We start from the raw sequence: 17,575 nt of genomic DNA on the forward strand, positions 1-17,575 counted from the left end.
ACAAATACATTAGAAGCAAGAGGAAGACCAAGGAGAGGGTAGACCCCTTAATGAGGAGGGAAAGATAACAACAGAAAATGTGGAAATGGCGGAAGTGCTAAACGCCTTTTTTGTTTCAATTTGCACCAAAAAGGTTTGTAGTGATCGGACGTCTAACATAGTGAATGCCAGTGAAAATGAGGTAGGCTCTGACGCTAAAATAGGGAAAGAACAAGTTAAAAATGATTTAGACAAGTTAGATGTCTTCAAGTCGGCAGGGCCTGATGAAATATATCCTAGAATACTCAAGGAGCTGACTGAGGAGATATCTGAACCATTAGTGATTATCTTCAAAAAGTCATGAAAGACTAGAGAGATTCCAGAGGACTGGAAGAGGGCAGATATACAGCATATCTATAAAAAGGGAAATAAGAACAAGCCGGGGAATTACAGACTAGTCAGCTTAACTTCAATACCCAGAAAAATAATGGAGCAAATAATCAAGCAATCAGTTTGCAAACACCTAGAAGATAATAAGGTGATAAGTAGCAATCAACATGGATTTGTCAAGAACAAATCAGTCAAACCAACATACTAGCTTTCTTTGACAGGGTAACAAGCCATGTGGATGGGGGAAGCAGTAGATGTGATATATCTTGACTTTAGAAAGGCTTTTGATACCTCCTCAGAAGTAAACTAGGAAAATATAGCCTAGATGGAGCTGCCATAAGGGGGGTGCATAACTGATTGGAAAACCATTCCCAAACAATAATTACAAATGGTTCAGAGTCAAGCTGGAAGGACATATTGAATGAGTTCCCATGGGGATTGGTCCTGGGTCTGGTTCCCTTCAATAGCTTCATAAATGATTTAGATAATGTCCTAGAAAGTACACTTATAAAGTTTGTGGAGTAGACCAGGCTGGGAGGGATTGTAAGTGCTTTCAAAATGACTTGGGCAAACTGGAGAAATGATCTGAAGTAAACAGGTTGAAATTCAATAAGAACAATTGCAAAGTACTCCACTTAGGAAGGAACAATCAATTGCGCCCATACAAAATAAGAAATGAATGCCTAAGAAGAAGTACTGCAGAAAGGAATCTGGGGTTATAGTGGATCACAAGCTTGAGGTGAGTCAACAGTGTACCATTGTTGCAAAAAAAGCTTATATCATTGAGAACATAAAAATGGCCATACTGGGTCAGGCCAATAGTATGTCTAGCCCAGTATCCTCTGTTCCAACAGTGGCCAATGCCCAGAGGGAATGAACAGAACAGGCAACCATGGTGTAATCCATCCCCTGTTGTCCACTCCCAACTTCTGGCAACCAGAGGCTAGGGACACTTGGAGCATCCCTAACCATCTTGGCTAATGGCCATTGATGGACCTGTCCTTCATGAACTTATCTAGTTCTCTCAGAGCCGGGGTCAATGGACTTGGCTTGTGAGACTTAGGTTGCAGGGCTAAAAATAGCAGTGTAGGCATTTGGGCACTAAGCCTCTCGCTGGGTTTCAGAAACTGGGCTCCAGCCCGAGCCAGAACTTCTGCACTGCTATTTTTAGTCCCTTAGCCTGAACTCTGTGAGCATGAGTCACTTGCCCTGGGCTCTGTGACTTGGCACCGTAGGTTTTCCTTTGCAGTGTAGACATACCCTGAAACCCTTTCAATTAATTACTATCCTAAGGGTTGGTGAGCCCTGCCAATCCATTTCTTATGTATCTATCTTCAAGAAAAAGAAGCCATTTGCAGCCTTTTTACTTTGAGACAGTAGGTGATGGAGACATCCAGTCAGGTGGTAGTGATTATCTCAGCTTTGGGAGGGCTTTTATATTTAATCCTTCAGCAAGGAACAATCATTGCAGAATTAATCTCGGTGGAGCTATTGATTTCATATTTTTAACATTCTTGTTACACATGCGTGGCAAAATCTGACCTTGTAACCACAGGGAAGTAAGTGAAGCAAAGAATCAAAAGATCCAGGAAATTCTTCATGCTGCCACTTTTATAGGCTGAGAGAGATCATGGTGTTTTGATTCACAGCTCAAAATATATGGAAAGAGAGTGCATGGGCAGCAAAGAATAATATGGATAAAACTATATTTAAATGATAAAGATATATGGCTTTTGTTGTGCTAGAGGAGAGGCAGAGAGAGTGGGGTTTTTTTCAGACTTGGTTTTGGAAATGTGGAAAAGTAGTTTCTTTCATTTTAACTACTACTAAGTTATTTCATCCAGTGATAGTGAATTTGGAAAAATAGATGGAATTGGGTAGCTGTCCATGAGGTCACTTTCCTTTTATATACCTGTAATATCATGAATTAGGGACAAATTTTGCTTTCAGTTACAACATTGTAAATCTGGTGACATCCAGGGAGTTCTTCAAGATTTCCATTCTGTAATCAAGAATTGAGTTTGGCCATATTGCATACCAGTACATACTGAGGTTTTCCAAACACTGATTTGTTGAAAACTTGGTAGAACCTTGCATGGTATTTGCAATCTTTTTCAACCTATTGAAATTTGAAGTACGGTATATCCTATTTCTTTTACAATTCGAAACAGTTACGCTGCTACATATGTTCAGCTATCCAGAACATGCTAATCTTAAGTATATCTTGTCTTGCTCTTGGGAAGCATAAGAAAGCAAATCTTCCTGCCTTTGAGATTTGGACCTTTATTTTGTGACAGTGGTTATATTTATTCTACAGCAGATATCTCTAGGTGCAGTTTTTTGTAAACTCTTTCTGTAATGCTTAACATGTGTGAACCTGTGTTTGTTAAGCACTGTATTTTTATTGATCTGCAATTTTATATACAGTTTAGCTATTTTAATAAATGTATGTTATGTGCAATTTTAATATATATATATTTTCCTTTCAGAAAACATACCTTGCTGATCAATAATGTATTTGCAGTTGTGGCTGCGTTGTTGATGGCTCTCTGTCAGTTAGCAGGATCGTTTGAAATGCTCTTATTGGGCCGCATTGTGATGGGTATTGATGCAGGTAAGCTTTACGTTACGCTGTACATACACTTACAGTTTATACTGGGCATCCTCCGCCACCCTTACATTGAGAAGTGATTTCTATGCATAATCCCACTGAATTCAATAGAAACAATCAGTATGGATAAGGATGGCAGAATCTGATCCTTAATGAAGAAACATAAATGGATATTAACCATGACAGCAAATTCCCCTTTGTACAGAATGTCTGTCTTCGCAAAACAGAAACCCTTTGGGTAGAAGAACATGGGCTGTCTATTAAAGCTACTTACTATTTTGCATTTTGGTGTTGCTAGATGCCAGATCGATATGAATAAGATAAGCCTGAAGGCATAGAACATGGCTATCCATTTGTAATGTTTTCCAGCTCTTAAAATACCATGTGGAACCACCACTTCCATCAAAATAATTTAGCAGGTTATCTTGTTTGTAAGAACTAATTACTGTAGTCTTGAAGATATATGTGTTGTTCACGTACAAATTAGTACCTTATACCAATGTTAGTCTGCTGGACTAAGGTGGTTTTAAGCTGGCTTTTTTTTAATTTCCCCACATTTTGGGGTGTATTCTCCTCTCTAATTCATGCATGCTCTTAAAAGTCCATCAGAATTGTAAGCATGTTTAGGGGGAACATATCTCTCTCTGCTGGTACAACAAAGATGCATTCTATAGTGTAAACATGTTGTATTTAATATTGTCTAGTTGACATATTGCCAAATCAGGTTGTTGGATTTTTCTTATTTACCCATGTCCAGACTATTGATGAAGTGACAAGAGACTTCCATTGTGAACTGTTACATATTCCTGACCAGAGTGCATCATTTCAGATATGTAATTGAAACTATTGGCCCCCTTGGTGATTAGATGGTACCAGGATACTAATGTATGTGCATGCACACACATGCATAGATTCTGTTCTGTTCTGTGTAGGTTCTTATGCCATTCTCATCATGCTGGTGTCTGAGATTGGTATTCAAACTTTTCTAAATAAATTTTTGCTCATTTATTGGTTCAGTGTAAAGTCAATTGTACTTACAGCAATTTCTCTGCTGTTCCCTTCTTTCACAGGTGTCTCTCTCAGTGCCCTTCCCATCTATTTGAGTGAAATCTCACCTAAGGAGATCCGGGGTTCTCTGGGACAGGTCACAGCAATCTTCATTTGTATTGGCGTTTTCACTGCTCAGGTTTTGGGGCTACCAGAAATATTTGGAAATGTAAGTACTTGGTGGATGTTGTCCTACTGTATATTGCATTTAAAGAGTGACATTGAGAATTGTGACTGTTCCTTCTGTAGGTAGAAAACCACACTACTGTGGTTTACATAGACCCATTTTAGAAAGCAATGTCTTCAAAGTCTTTTTCTTAACGTTTGTGTGTGTGATGTGCATGTACTTAATTATCATGCGAGAAGCAGGTATGGCTACCCTGGAGACTAGAGTCTGTTTATACTGCCACTGTTGCAGTAAGCAAAGGTATTTGAACTGGATCCCCCTGGCTATAAAAAAAAAAAAGAGGCAGCTGCTATAGCATTCTCTGAGAGGACTCCAGGACTCCGGAACTTGTTCCCTGTGTTGATCGGAAGCAGCCCAACTTTGGTGATCCTACCCACCATGCTGCCCTATTTGACAGGGTTTTAAGAGAGGGCTGAGGATATCCTTCCCAGGGTGATGAAGGGGTGAGAGTGTTTTTTGTAGGAGGCTGCCTAGCTGAGTTGCTGTTTGAATGTTTGTTATAATGCTGCTGTGCTTTTGTTGCACTACTAATTTATAAGTTAGAGCACCTAGAGCCTCGTGCAGGCTCCTTTTTATTATTTAAATATAAAAAATAATTCTCCTCAGAACGGTTACAGCATGCGCACCAGCAGAAGATCTGTGCAGCCCCACTTAAGTCTCCCAGTCCTGATTTGGAGGGCCTACATTTAAAGCAGTTATTAATGAGGTGGAAGAATGTGGCCTTAGGTAGTCAGTCATTTTGGATATGCAGGAGTCATTGTGAAGAAAATAGTTATGAAAGAGGTCTCCTGTCTGACAACAGCAGATTAAACAGCCCAAGTGGCTGGAGTAAGGGTTCCTTTTCTCCCTTTTCCTGATGGGAAACTGCTGGATTTTCCTAGTATTGGTTACCTTGTTTGTATTTCTTCAGATACGAAAAAGGTGCCTAGAGTTTTTCAATAACTGTTTTCTAAATGATTTCTAAAAATGTAGATAAATAAAACTGACAAAGAGGATACCACATGACCTTGAATAGAGTGACAGTGTTTCTAATATAAATCTTCTTACTGGGTGATTTTAATGTTGCTTGTAATATAGCTATACTCATAGACTAGTAGGAGAAAAGGCATGGCTACTTCTGGTGGACTGCTGGAATGAGAATATCCACTCTGACCTGCCATAGCAGGGGTGGGCAAACTTTTTGGCGTGAGGGACACATCAGGTTTCAGAAATTGTATGGGGGGCCGGTTAAGGGAGGCTGTGCCTCCCCAAGCAGCCAGGTGTGGCCTGCCCCCTATCCAACCCCCCCGCTTCTTGCCCTGGGACATCTGACCCATCCACCCCCCTGCTCTCTGTCCTCTGACTGCCCCTGGACCCCCTGCCCCTAACTGCCCCCCACCACCCCATCCAAAACTCCGTCTCCTTCCTGACTGCTCCCCCGGGACCTCTGCCCCATCCAACCGCCCTTTTTCCCTGTCCCCTGACTGGCCTCAGAACCCCCACACCTGACTGCCCCCTGCTGCCCCATCCAACCCCCTCCCCGTGTCCTGACTGCCCCATCTACCCCCCCTGCTCCCTGAACACCTCCAGAACCCCCGCCCCCACCCAACCCCCCTGTTCCCTGCCCTCTGACCGCCCTGACCCCTATCCACACCCCGGCCCCTGACCATGACCCTGAACTACCCTGCCCATCCAACCTTCCTGCCCCCTTACCGCGCTGCCTGGAGCGATGGTGGCGCTACAGCCGTGCTGTCCAGCTGGAGCCAGCCACGCTGTCGCCACCGTGAAGCACAGAGCACCGGGTCAGGCCGGGCTTTGCAGGTGCAATGCCCCAGGAGCTCCCAGCCCTGCTGCCCGGAGCATGGCACCTGTGGTGCAGTGAGCAGAGGCTGTGTGTGTGTGTGGGGGGGAACAGCAGGGGAGGGGCTAGGGGCTCAGGGGCTGGGCAGGAGGCTCCTTTGGGACAGATGTGGCCTGCGGGCCGTAGTTTGCCCACCTCTGTGTTATAGCCAGGCTAACCCCTTGAGTAGCTGAGATTATCCTAGTGACCACTTGATGTCACCATTACTCTGAACACAGGAAGCCGATGCTTATACTGGTCGGCACCTGGCAATGCTTCTCCTACAGAGATTCACTTTCGAAGCGGTGTGTAGAAAATGCACACAGCAATCCTGTTACAGTGATACCTGAACTAAGAACTCGGTCTAACAGACTGATCCATAGCAGCCATCACTTGAGGAATGAGGGGAACATGTCCCTCACGTACTGAAATGTCAAGTGCCTTGTAAATGTCTGCTTCAATCCACTTCAGGACTCATACATCACTGTTCTTACATGGTTGCACTGATGGGCAACACTCCTCTATTGTCCCCTTCTTCATCCTGGTCTTAAATTATCATTTAAATACCTCTGAAGGATAATACTATGATTCAGTTTGCCCGTAAGTTAAAGACCAAATTTATTAGGCAACAAATTTTGGGTGTTCTCTCAGAAATGATGCCAAAGTCCCCACAGAGGGTCGGGAGGGTCCAGCCTCTGGTGGGGAGCCCATGCTGTTGCTGTTTTGCAATGTCCACAGTGCTCTTTTTAGTGCACTAGCTCAAGTGGGCCTGGCATGTGTCTGTCCATCCAGCCTGAGAGGCACACTCCCAGTTGTAGTGTAGACATACCTATTGAGGTCTGTGTCAAGATTCCCATTGATTTCAGTGGTTGATTTTACTCTCTTCCAGCTTTTACATGTGTGGTGTTCCCGTTGAAGTCAATGAGAGTTTCACATGTGTAAAGGCGGTGGAACTAGGAGTAACTGTGGAATAGCTGCATGCATTGTGTTATGAATTCTTTTCTGTAGAAGCTATGAAATGTCAAACCTATTACTTACTGTGTGTTCCTTTTGAGTCTTTTGTATTTTTCAAAGGTGTTCCACATCCGTTTTCCTAAAGCAACGTGGCTTGCAGCATAAAGCCTCTTAAACAGTATGCTCAAAGTACTGTTGTTTGATCAAGTTGCCTCTCAAAAGCAGGTGCAAGATATTTGCAAGCCCACTCTAGTTTAAAGACATCCATTTCCCAATAGGTTCACATTATGACTTCTATTCATTTAGGATGTGAAAGATGCCTATCAAATGGTTGTCACCTTGCTTTATTTTTTTCCCCTTTAATTTGATTGTGAAGTATTTTACAAAGCATTTGAAATGTGGTCAATATTTCCCACAGGCTGTACATTGTGTTTTGGAGAAGATCAAGCTTTCATGGTAGTTATTAAGTATCAGAGGGGTAGCCGTGTTAGTCTATAGCCACAAAAACAATGAGGAGTCCGGTGGCACCTTAAGGACAGACGGATTTATTTGGGCATAAGCTTTTGTGGGTAAAAACCCCACTTCTTTTACCCACGAAAGCTTATGCCCAAATAAATCTGTTAGTCTTTAAGGTGCCACCAGACTCCTTGTTGTTCTTATTGTTACTGCAAAGCAAATTCTGCCAGTGCCAATGTCTTAATTTAATAACATCCTAATTATGGTGTCATTGACTGTAAAATGTGGAGAACTTAAATGTGCAGGAATTTGCAAAAAACAAGCAGACGAAGAAAGCGCAATTAATAGTATCTTGATGAAACCTGCAAACCTCACCAAAGGTCATATCCCTTGTAGCTGATTGTGCTAAACTATGGAAAACTAAATCCTTCGTTCAATTAATCTAAGATCAACTGGCCTTGTTTACTCTCATAATTGTTTTAAAAACTGATACACCACTTTTTATTGTTGCATGTTGGATTATTAGTTTCTATCAGAGATAGTTGAAAGTAATAGTTTGTTACAAATTTAGCTCCTTTTTCTATTCATGAATTAACAAACGGATCCTGATTTCTTTGAATGCGTTTGAATAACCTTTAGACTATAGCTTCATAGATTGTTCTGTCTGCTCTTCATTTATGTTGCATGGTTGGTCAGCTACATCAAATGGCATTGTTTCTGTTCCCAGACTGGATGATTGGAACTTTTAAAATAAGGAAATAACAGACATTCATCATGAACTTGCATATCAATAATCATTTATATTAAAATATGTAAAAGTTTCAGGAATTTTAATGAAGTCAGTGGTTGTCTGAATACTTGTTATAATGAAAAATAAGACTCCTGCACAAGGAGTGAATAGAATAAGGGCTTGGATTTGCTAATCAGATAGTTCGGTATTCCAGTAACTCTCTGTGCTATGGGAACTTGATCCAAAACCCATTGAAATGAATAGGATTCTTGATTAATGCCTTAATTGCCAACCTTCTCTGTGGCAGAGTATGGCACATACTTTTAAGTGTGGAAATGCCAATGGACATTGGAACTGTGAAAGTGGAATATTTATTACTAATGTAGCTTTTACAGACTCTCACTGGTAAAACCTTTTCACTACATTGCATTTTATATTCTCTGGGTTCTGTGGGTTGAGATGCTGGCTCAGAGTTAATGCAGCAGAGAAAGGGACTGAATCCTCACCTCAAAATAAAAATAACACGCAGGATGCTTGTGCACTGAGGATTTTTCTGACTGTTACTGTTTGTGAGGGAAGTAGCATCATATCCATAGCTTCATTCCTACATTCATGTTGGGCCATGTGGATTCATGCTGGTGGACACACTAGCCATACTTCAGACATGTATGTATTTTCTCTTGTGCATTGCCTTGAGAGTCCTGGTGCAAAGATTATATACATGGCACATATGGAAGTGTAGCATGTCTCTCTGAAGGTTCTGCACTGCTTTGGTCACCAGCATAGTAACTGTGCTGTTCCTACTATTTTGTCCTTGTTGAATAGGATAAGGAACTGATGTTTCTGGTGTATTGCTAATACTATCATAACATTTTGGAGAAGCATTCTTAGCTATTTCTATGTCATATATTGGAATACAGACATCACTGTTGTACGCACACTAATTTTTTAGCAAGGGGTGTATTAGAATGAATGCAAAGGCCATCACAACAGCAGATTGTTGAGATTAAATACAGATATTTTTGGATTCTGACATGTTTTTACTGCCTTTGACTCTGAAGCTAGTTTAATGATAGTCTATAGATGGTGTCCTTAGAGTGTAATATTTTAAGAAAGATTAATAGGTCTCTGGAACTCAAGTTAAACAGTCACACTGCTAGTTCTCTACTGCACCTGCTGTGCCAATGTCCCCCAATTATTCCAAATCCCCTTTTCCCCCCTTAATGTAGGATAAACACTAGTTTGAACTTCAAGGCTCTGATTCTGACCGCCTTTACACAAATACAAATAATATAGTCTACTATATCTCCATGGAAGCCAGTGGAGATTCATGAGTGTAAAACTGTTTTGAGACCAGAATTGGACACAGAACATAATTACTTTAAAAAAATTATACCCAGGTGATCTGCTTCTCTGTATCATCCTGTTTGCTAGGTTGTAGTGTGCTAACTAGACCACCATCATGCTTCAGCCTTCTGTAACCTGAAGCCATTATTTCTTCAGGAAGCCATAGCAACTGCAAATGTCAATTTATGCTGGCCCACAAGAATGTAATTGTGTTATCTTGAGTAACATGGGAGATATAATATTGCCATTGGCTCCAAAATTATTTAATTTTGAGCATTCTTGGCTTTTTTTAGCATGTGCAACTTTTAATATGTTCTTTTGAGGATAAAGATATTTTATATTGGAACGAATATTTCAAATCTGTCACTTCTTCTTAAAGCACTGCTTGTCAGATCTTTTTATCCTCCGGTTTCTATGATTCTGTCATTAGATCATCCAGTTCATTTTCCTGTCAGGACTGTTCCAGGCAGAATATTTGGTAGTGTTTTATCAAGTCTATTTTTTAAAACTTCAAGCTTACAACATGTCTCTTGGGGACTTTTCCATAATCTAATATTGGTACATCCCATTGTCAGAAGAATTTCTCAAATGCTTTCCCTTTCTTAATTTTGTCCCATTGATCCTAGAGTTAGCCCTGTGAACAGAGCTTTCCCATTGCTGGGGTATGCATGATATGTGTGAATTGTGTCTCTATCTATACATTTCTCTTTCGTGTGCTTGTGTGTGTGTGTGTGTGTGTGAGAGAGAGAGAGAGAGAGAAAAGAAATATACACACACACTCTGTGTACATATTTATAGGGAAGGATGCTAGAGCTGTCTATAACTAAGGTTGCCTGACGGTTCCCATTATATGGCCCTGTTTTCAGTTACTTATAAAGTTGGCAAACTTTAATCATTTGCCCTGAAATTTCACATGCCAGGTGTCTGCTTCAAGCAATGTTTTTGCAAAAAATTCCAGCCATTTCAGAGAACAAGGCTAGAGGAAAATGCATTGTTTTGCCCACCACGTAAAAAAAAATTCTGATAATCTCCCGCCTTCCCACCCCCAACCCCCCAAGTAGCTCTTGACCCCATACTTGGAAGCAAGGGCTTGAATTTTTGCAGGTTGGTGGCTTTGTGTCAGGGATGTGCTGTGTGCCATCCCTGAAAATATCCACCCAAATTTGGCCAAGTTATAAGCCTTTTTAAAAAATCACAGATCACACACACTCAGGAGAAACATCTTTGATTTTAGCATTAGAGTCCATCCTCCCTGAGCATGCTTGGCAATAGTAACTCAGGCACTCTAGTGCCAAGTGCCATAGGAAAGCCCAAGGGGAAATTAATTATGGTAATTCTTTCTTCAGAGCAGAGGTTGCATAGTAAATAAGGTTTGGAGCTGCACACTGAACAAAACAAAATATTGAATAGTTGCTCATTAAGTGAGCACCATCCATCCTATCCGCTGGATGAGGCAGGGGTCCTGTGGAAAAAATAGTGTGTGATTGTGTAATTAAAGACTGTTCTATAATGCAAAAGCCATATGCAAGGGCCATAATTAAAATTACGCAGGTAACCTTAATTCTGCAATTTCCTAACCTTTTGAGTGTTTTGACTTAGCACCTTTTAATAATATTCTTTTAATGTAATTTTTGTGTGTATACTATGTAATTATATTAAGCTGGAAAATCAAGTAAGTGTATGGTAGTATTTAAAAAATTGTAAAAAAGGTTATAACATAACTAAACCAGAAGGGATAATTTAGTGGCCTAAGTGTAACCCACTCACTAAGCATATCATGTCCCCCTTTACTGTCTGGTGCAAATAGATTTACACATGCAGCTCAAGAGGTAGAACCCTGTGCTTTTGTTGGTGGTGGTCCTGGTTCAGTACACCAGCACATGTTTGGGAGGGACAACAATTAGCTGATGTAACTGTGCGTAGAGGTCGTAAATCTTGTAACAGATCACTTCTGTCTAATGATACAGTATTTTGTTTGTAATGAAGATGTTCCATATAATATCAAAAATGTCTGCCTCAGAACTAAATTTCTAGTTACATCAACATTGCTTTGCTGTCACAGACTTTCCTACTCTGTCTTGCTGTGCTGAATTGGAATCACCGGGGCACAGCACAGATGAGAGAAGAGTATAAGCAGCTGGGGAGGATTTTTAATTGAGAAGGGTTTTTTCCCCATCCTTTTCTAGAAAGGAATGACACACACAAAGTGCATGCAGTGCTCATCTAAAGTTCCATATAGAGGCTTTGGTGAGCTCAATAAAATTAGCTGAAATTTTCTTCCACAGTGTCACCAGAACACCAGTATGGAGTTAAAATTTTATTAAATAGACTTGGCAGATCATTATTCCTTAGCTGTTCAGTTTTATGTTTATCCATCTTTTTTTTTTTTTAAATCTCTAATGAATCTTTACACTATAAGGAAACCTGCTTATTCTTCATGCTTTGAATGTATTGGAGAACCTCTTCTTTCAGCAGTGTACATGAAATTTATGTGAGTCTCTCCCATTCACAGTTAAAATCTGAGTTACATGTGCATACCCCATGCATAGATGGGATAGGCTCCAGGGAATTCAAATAAGAAGCATGTATGCATGTTTTCACTTGTAACAGGGGTGGTCCATTCTTCTTTGATTGACACCTGCGTAAATGAGGAGTAACCCTATTTTGGGAAATGGAATTACACCAGCACAAAACTAGAGTAGGCAAGAACGGCATCAGACCTGGGTTTCAAATTGATTTTTAAACATCAACACACCAATTTTGCTGTAGCTATGTTGTGCTTTGCAGCTGTCACTGAAACAATAGGAGCAAATACAATTTTTGTTGGTTTGTTTTTCTTCCTTTTATTTTTTTTTAAGAACAGTAATGCTCCATCCAGTATTTGAGGAATTGGCAGCAGTCTTTGGCCTGGCCTGCACTATAAACTTTTGCCAGTATAATAATGTTGGGTAGGGATGTGATTCTTTATGACATTCTTATACTGGCAAAAAGCCCTAGTGTAGATGCAGTTTTTACTGGAAAAGAGTCTCTTTGCCAGTATGACGTAGTTCATTCAGGTGACTGGCATAAACTGTACTGGCACATGAACTCTTTTTCTGGTGTAAGCTGCATCTCCTCTAGGGTGATTTGCCAGTATAGCTATACCAGCAAAAACATTCTAGTGTACACTAAGCCTTTGTGACAGATGAAAAATGTTCTGCATCAAATGGGATCTTAAATGGATTTTACTTAGGTATATATTTTATATCAAAATACCAAGAGAACATTAGTAGTTCCCTTTCTAGACTTAATCTTCTTTACTAGTCCCCAAAGAATGACATGATATTAGAAGTAGAAGATAATTGTTTTTAAAACCTTTTACATATGAACCTTTTGTATTTTGCTGGTTGCCATTTCTTATATTTTTAAGTGCTGCTTCAGATGCACTGAAATATGTTGTACAGCCAGCTACATTATAATTTTCTTTATTGTTGAAGGCACAATAACCTGTCCCAAAAACTAAGCTACATTGCTTCTCAAAGCCTCATTGTTTAAACTGCTTTTAAAACCGCTCCTTCCTAAGACTTTGTACTTGACTCAGACTCAAAGGCTGCTTGGTAACTAATGCTACACTCTAAATTTAGTAAAGAAAGCTATAAAGAATTGTTCCCAGGCAGCCACAGCCTGCAGGTAGAGACTAAGGAGAACATGATCTTGCTGAGATACGATGGCTGAAAGACTGTTAAATGTTAGTATGGTAACATGAAGAGCAATCCATCCATTTCTAGTGCTGTGAGTCCTTTAACTGTGTGTGTGTGCGCGCGCATGTGTGCTGGAGCAGCGAACCGCAGCCACTGGGAGCTGCGATCGCGCAAACCTGTGGACGCAGCAGGTAAACAAACCAGCCCGGCCCGCCAGGGGCTTTCCCTGCACAAACAGCGGAACAAGTTTGGGAACCACTGGACTAGAGCATGCTCAGTACATATGGAATATTTAGAGAATTTTGCTGCCAAACTAATAAATCTCTATTGAGCACGTGCAAAGTGAGATTTCCAGAATACCTGGCCTCTTTGTTTGTGTTGTTTTCTGAAAAAGAATTTTTTTCTCTGGTTCCAGAGAAGAACTTGAACAATTCCAAAGTGGTTTCAAGAAATTCACTGGGATGAAGTGAGAAACTTGAGATATAAAGACATTTACAAAAAAACCCAAAACAAACAAAAAAAATGAGAGAGAAAGAGAGAGAGAGAGAGAATGTTTTGAGTTGGTCTGAGGAGCCTGGATTTGGATAGTGTAAATCATGAGAGAAGTGGATGGGAAGAGAATGTGAATTTGAAGTATTCTAGGGCCTGACTCAAAGCCCATTGAAATCAATGGAAAGATTCACATGTCCTTAATGCCAAGAATGTTTCTTAACACATACACAAGAGGAAAACAACAGATTGCTCAATTTCCCTGTAGAAAGGGCCAAAAATCTTTAGCCTACAGGGGAAAACAGTAGACTTGGCAGATCTGTATGAACTACAAAGTCGATGTGCATTAAAATGCGTTGTTAGAAGGTGATTGAGGGCACCTTTATTGTTGCTTTAGATAAGGACTGTGTCTGTCTTTCTTTTCTCCTTTTTTGTAAATAAAAAGTAAAATTCCTCTATAGAGGAAACAAAGGAAGATCAATGTCTTGTACAGTAAAAATAGATTTTTAATGTATTGTGCTGGCCTGAAATTTATTATAAGGATTGAATTCATTCTCATGTTACAGCTTTTCACAATAATAGTTTTAAAAGACTTATGTGGATAAAAAAGTGAAAAACTGAAAAGCTATGGAATGAATATAGATTTAGTGAAAGGCAAATAAGACTGCCTAGGCCGGCAGAACATTAATAATAATAATCTACAAAAGTAATTAGTTTTTTTTCACCTTTGCACAGTATCCTTGGCACTGTGGAAAAATGTACAAGAAATCTGAGGCATTAATCAAGAGTCAGATTTTTATATATCACTTTCACAGACTAAATGTAACTTTAGAAAAAATTTGTTACTGTTTTACCTTTTACGATGTTTTGGAAAGTCATGATGGGCTCTAAATGGAAATAAGGCTGTTTTTTTACCATTAAAAATGAAGAAACTATCTGCTTCTAGCCGCCCACAAAGCAAAACAGCCAGTTACAATAGCTGCTTGCTTTGTAGTGTCTTCTTTTGTTTTACAGAGGTTTGTTATTCCATTAACAAGTGTTCTTAGCCATTTTAATTGGTGTAAAGGAGACTATCTCATTTCATTATCCAATAAAACAAATAGACAACTGCTCATTCCATCTCAGTTTACGTCTATGCTGCAAGCTAGGGGTTGTGATTTCCCCTGCTCATATACACACCCTCAAGCTAGCTCTCATTGAGCTAGCACAGGTATAAGTAACAGTGTAGCTGTGGTTGCACTGGTAGCAGAGGTAAAGGTGACTACAAACCTGCCCAAAACTGGTGGGTATGTACTCGGCAGGGCTTGGCTGTGCCTCTGCTGCTGCTCCTCCCTGTACTTCACTGCTCTGTCTACTCATGCTAGCTCGATGAGATCTTGCGCTAGTATATGGACATGGGCAGGGGAATCCCATCTTTAGCTGATAGTGTCGAGCTAGCCATAGGCTAGCAACTCCTGATGCTTCTAATGTAAACAAAAAGCTTCCCCCTCGAATTCCTTTCTTCCTGAATGCTTGAGAGGAAAAACATGGGCCTTGCAGCATTTATAGTGGGGGGTTCTGTTACAGAAAAATACTGAGAGACGAACAGTTGAGAGTAGAGCTTGTAGGAAAATCCTCTTTTTCCACCTGTGGAAAATTTTGACTTTTAAGTGGAAAATCCCAAACTGAAAATTTTGATTCAGAAATGCCACTGCTATGTGTAACGCTCCCTCACTCACCCAGGAGGAGGGAGGCCTGTCTGCCTCACTACACTACGCCTCAAGAGAATTGTTGTTTGGGTGTCCCATGTTCTCATTCTCCTCTAGGGGCTGGGCTCCCTTCCTGGGTTATGTCTCTCCAGATGCACCACAGTCTCTCCTCCTGCTAGACCTATGGCCACAGTGCATTATGGGAGATGCTGTCCTTCTGAGGAACCATACAGGAGAATGCGCTCATGAGGCGCCCAAACTACAGCGACGGTGACAGCAATCCAAATCAAAACATTTTTTGGCGGGGGAGCAGGGACGGGTGTTCAGTTTTTGATAAAAGGTCAACATTTCCACAGAAAGCAGCCACTTTTTACTAAAAAAATTGTTTTGTTGAAAACCTAATTTTCCATTCAGAAAGATAGAAAAATGGCAGTGGGCTCTTGTTGAAAGATGTGGGCTCTGATTCTGCTGGAGAAATCATTTCCAAAGTACTTGGAGAGGTGCAGTGAGTGCTTGCTGATGCAAGGTGCTGAGCACTCTGCTCCAATCCAGCAAAGCCTGTGAAAACACTTGCTTGAGCTCAAGTAGCCCTACTGAAGTCTGAACAATCTGCTCAACACCTTTCAAGATCAAGTCTCTAATTAGAATGAATGAAATGAAATGAAACCACTAGTGATAGGCAGAGTGAAACCATACTTTATGATCATCTTAAAAAGAGACCACTGCTAAGATTGTTATCCCAACGTTAATTACAGAATTAGAACATAAGATCTTTTAGGAACAGAAAGCTCCCAAAAGGCCATTTTGCTTTTCTGAGTTAATGTTAATCCTGTTTTCTTGCTTTTTTCACCATACTCCTACATATTTCCATTCTTTCTTCAAAGGCAAACCCAGATTTCCCTTGATACATTTTCTATAAGCTGCCTTCCCCAGAAACCCTTCTTTTGAAGTACTTTTCCCTGGGTTCCCAATCTGCTTCTAGAGTTAAATAATGGCAAAATTCAATGTTCTGATCAAATTTCAGTGACTTTCAAAGATTATTATGGAAGAAAAATTAAATCTAAAATCCACTAAGGCAGTAACTTTTCATGATGTCTCCTAGGTAGCTACATACATTATACTCTTGCTGCTGATTTTCTCCTTGACCGAATGTTAGTATGTTACATATATCTTTGCAGACAAAGGCCTGGTCTACACTAGTCTGTTATTTCGGAATTAGCCGAGTTAATTTGGGGAAAAAAATGATTCCGTCCACACGACCAAACCATTTTTTTCGATTTAAAGGGCTCTTTAATCCAATTTCTGTACTCCACCTTGGCAAGTGGAGTAGTGCTTAAATCGAGATCACAATCCCGGGTTAAAGGTATTGTGGATGCAATTCAACGTTATTGGCCTCTGGGAGCTATCCCAGAATGCACCCTTGTGACTGCTCTGGACAACACGCTCAACTCCAATGCACTAGCCAGGTGGGCAGGAAGAGCCCCGGGAACTTTTGAATTTAATTTTCTGTTTGGTCACCATCAGCACTGGTGACCATCAGCACAGTCCACCATCAGAGGTGACCAGGTGGAGTCCACCATCACAAGAGATCATGCAGTCCCAGATTCGCAGACGAGCTCCAGCATGGTCCGAACGGGAGGTACTGGATCTCATCGCATGTTGGGGAGACGAGTCTGTTATGGCAGAACTATGTTCCAAAAAAAGGAACGCAAATATGTACGCTAAAGTCTCCAGGGCCATGACAGAAAGAGGCTACTCCAGGGACACAGAGCAGTGTCGTACAAAAATCAAGGAGCTCAGGCAAGCATACCAAAAAGCCAGGGAGGTGAACGAGCGCTCTGGATCACAGCCCCATACATTCTGCTTCTACTGTGAGCTGCATGCAGTTATGGGGGGGAAACGCCACCAGTACCCCACCATGGTCTGTGGACACCTGCGAGGGGGGAGTTGCATGGAGCGAGGAGGAAGAGTCATTGGTGGACGAAGAGGAGGAGGAGGACAGTGCACAGGTGGCAAGTGTGGAATCCGTTTTCTCCTTTAGCCAGGAACTATTCTTAACACTGGAGCCAATAGCCTCCCCCCAGTCCCAAGGCGGGCTCCCGGACCATGACCCTGGAGAAGGTACTTCCGGTGAGTTGAGAGCCTGATCGGAACCACGCGATGGGTGCAGGGGGTGTGGGGGGGATGTTGTGTGAAGC

The 17,575-nt window shown here is 41.0% G+C and overlaps 1 protein-coding gene across 5 annotated transcripts in view; it reads left to right on the plus strand.

The window, feature by feature from the left end:
• The window catches only part of SLC2A9 (solute carrier family 2 member 9), a 153,994-nt gene that overhangs the window by 25,674 nt on the left and 110,745 nt on the right, over positions 1 to 17,575 (plus strand). For all 5 annotated transcript variants that reach the window (XR_005599482.1, XM_039541736.1, XM_039541738.1 and 2 more), the window contains exons 4-5: positions 2,859 to 2,983; positions 4,051 to 4,196. Coding sequence is in view for 4 of the 5 variants with exons in the window: in XM_039541736.1 (XP_039397670.1) it covers positions 2,859 to 2,983; positions 4,051 to 4,196 (271 nt within the window). In the remaining variant the exon portion in view is untranslated. The remainder of the gene's footprint in view (positions 1 to 2,858; positions 2,984 to 4,050; positions 4,197 to 17,575) is intronic.

This window comes from Mauremys reevesii, linkage group 5 (genome assembly GCF_016161935.1).
Source record: "Mauremys reevesii isolate NIE-2019 linkage group 5, ASM1616193v1, whole genome shotgun sequence".
Taxonomy (NCBI): Eukaryota; Metazoa; Chordata; order Testudines; family Geoemydidae; genus Mauremys; species Mauremys reevesii.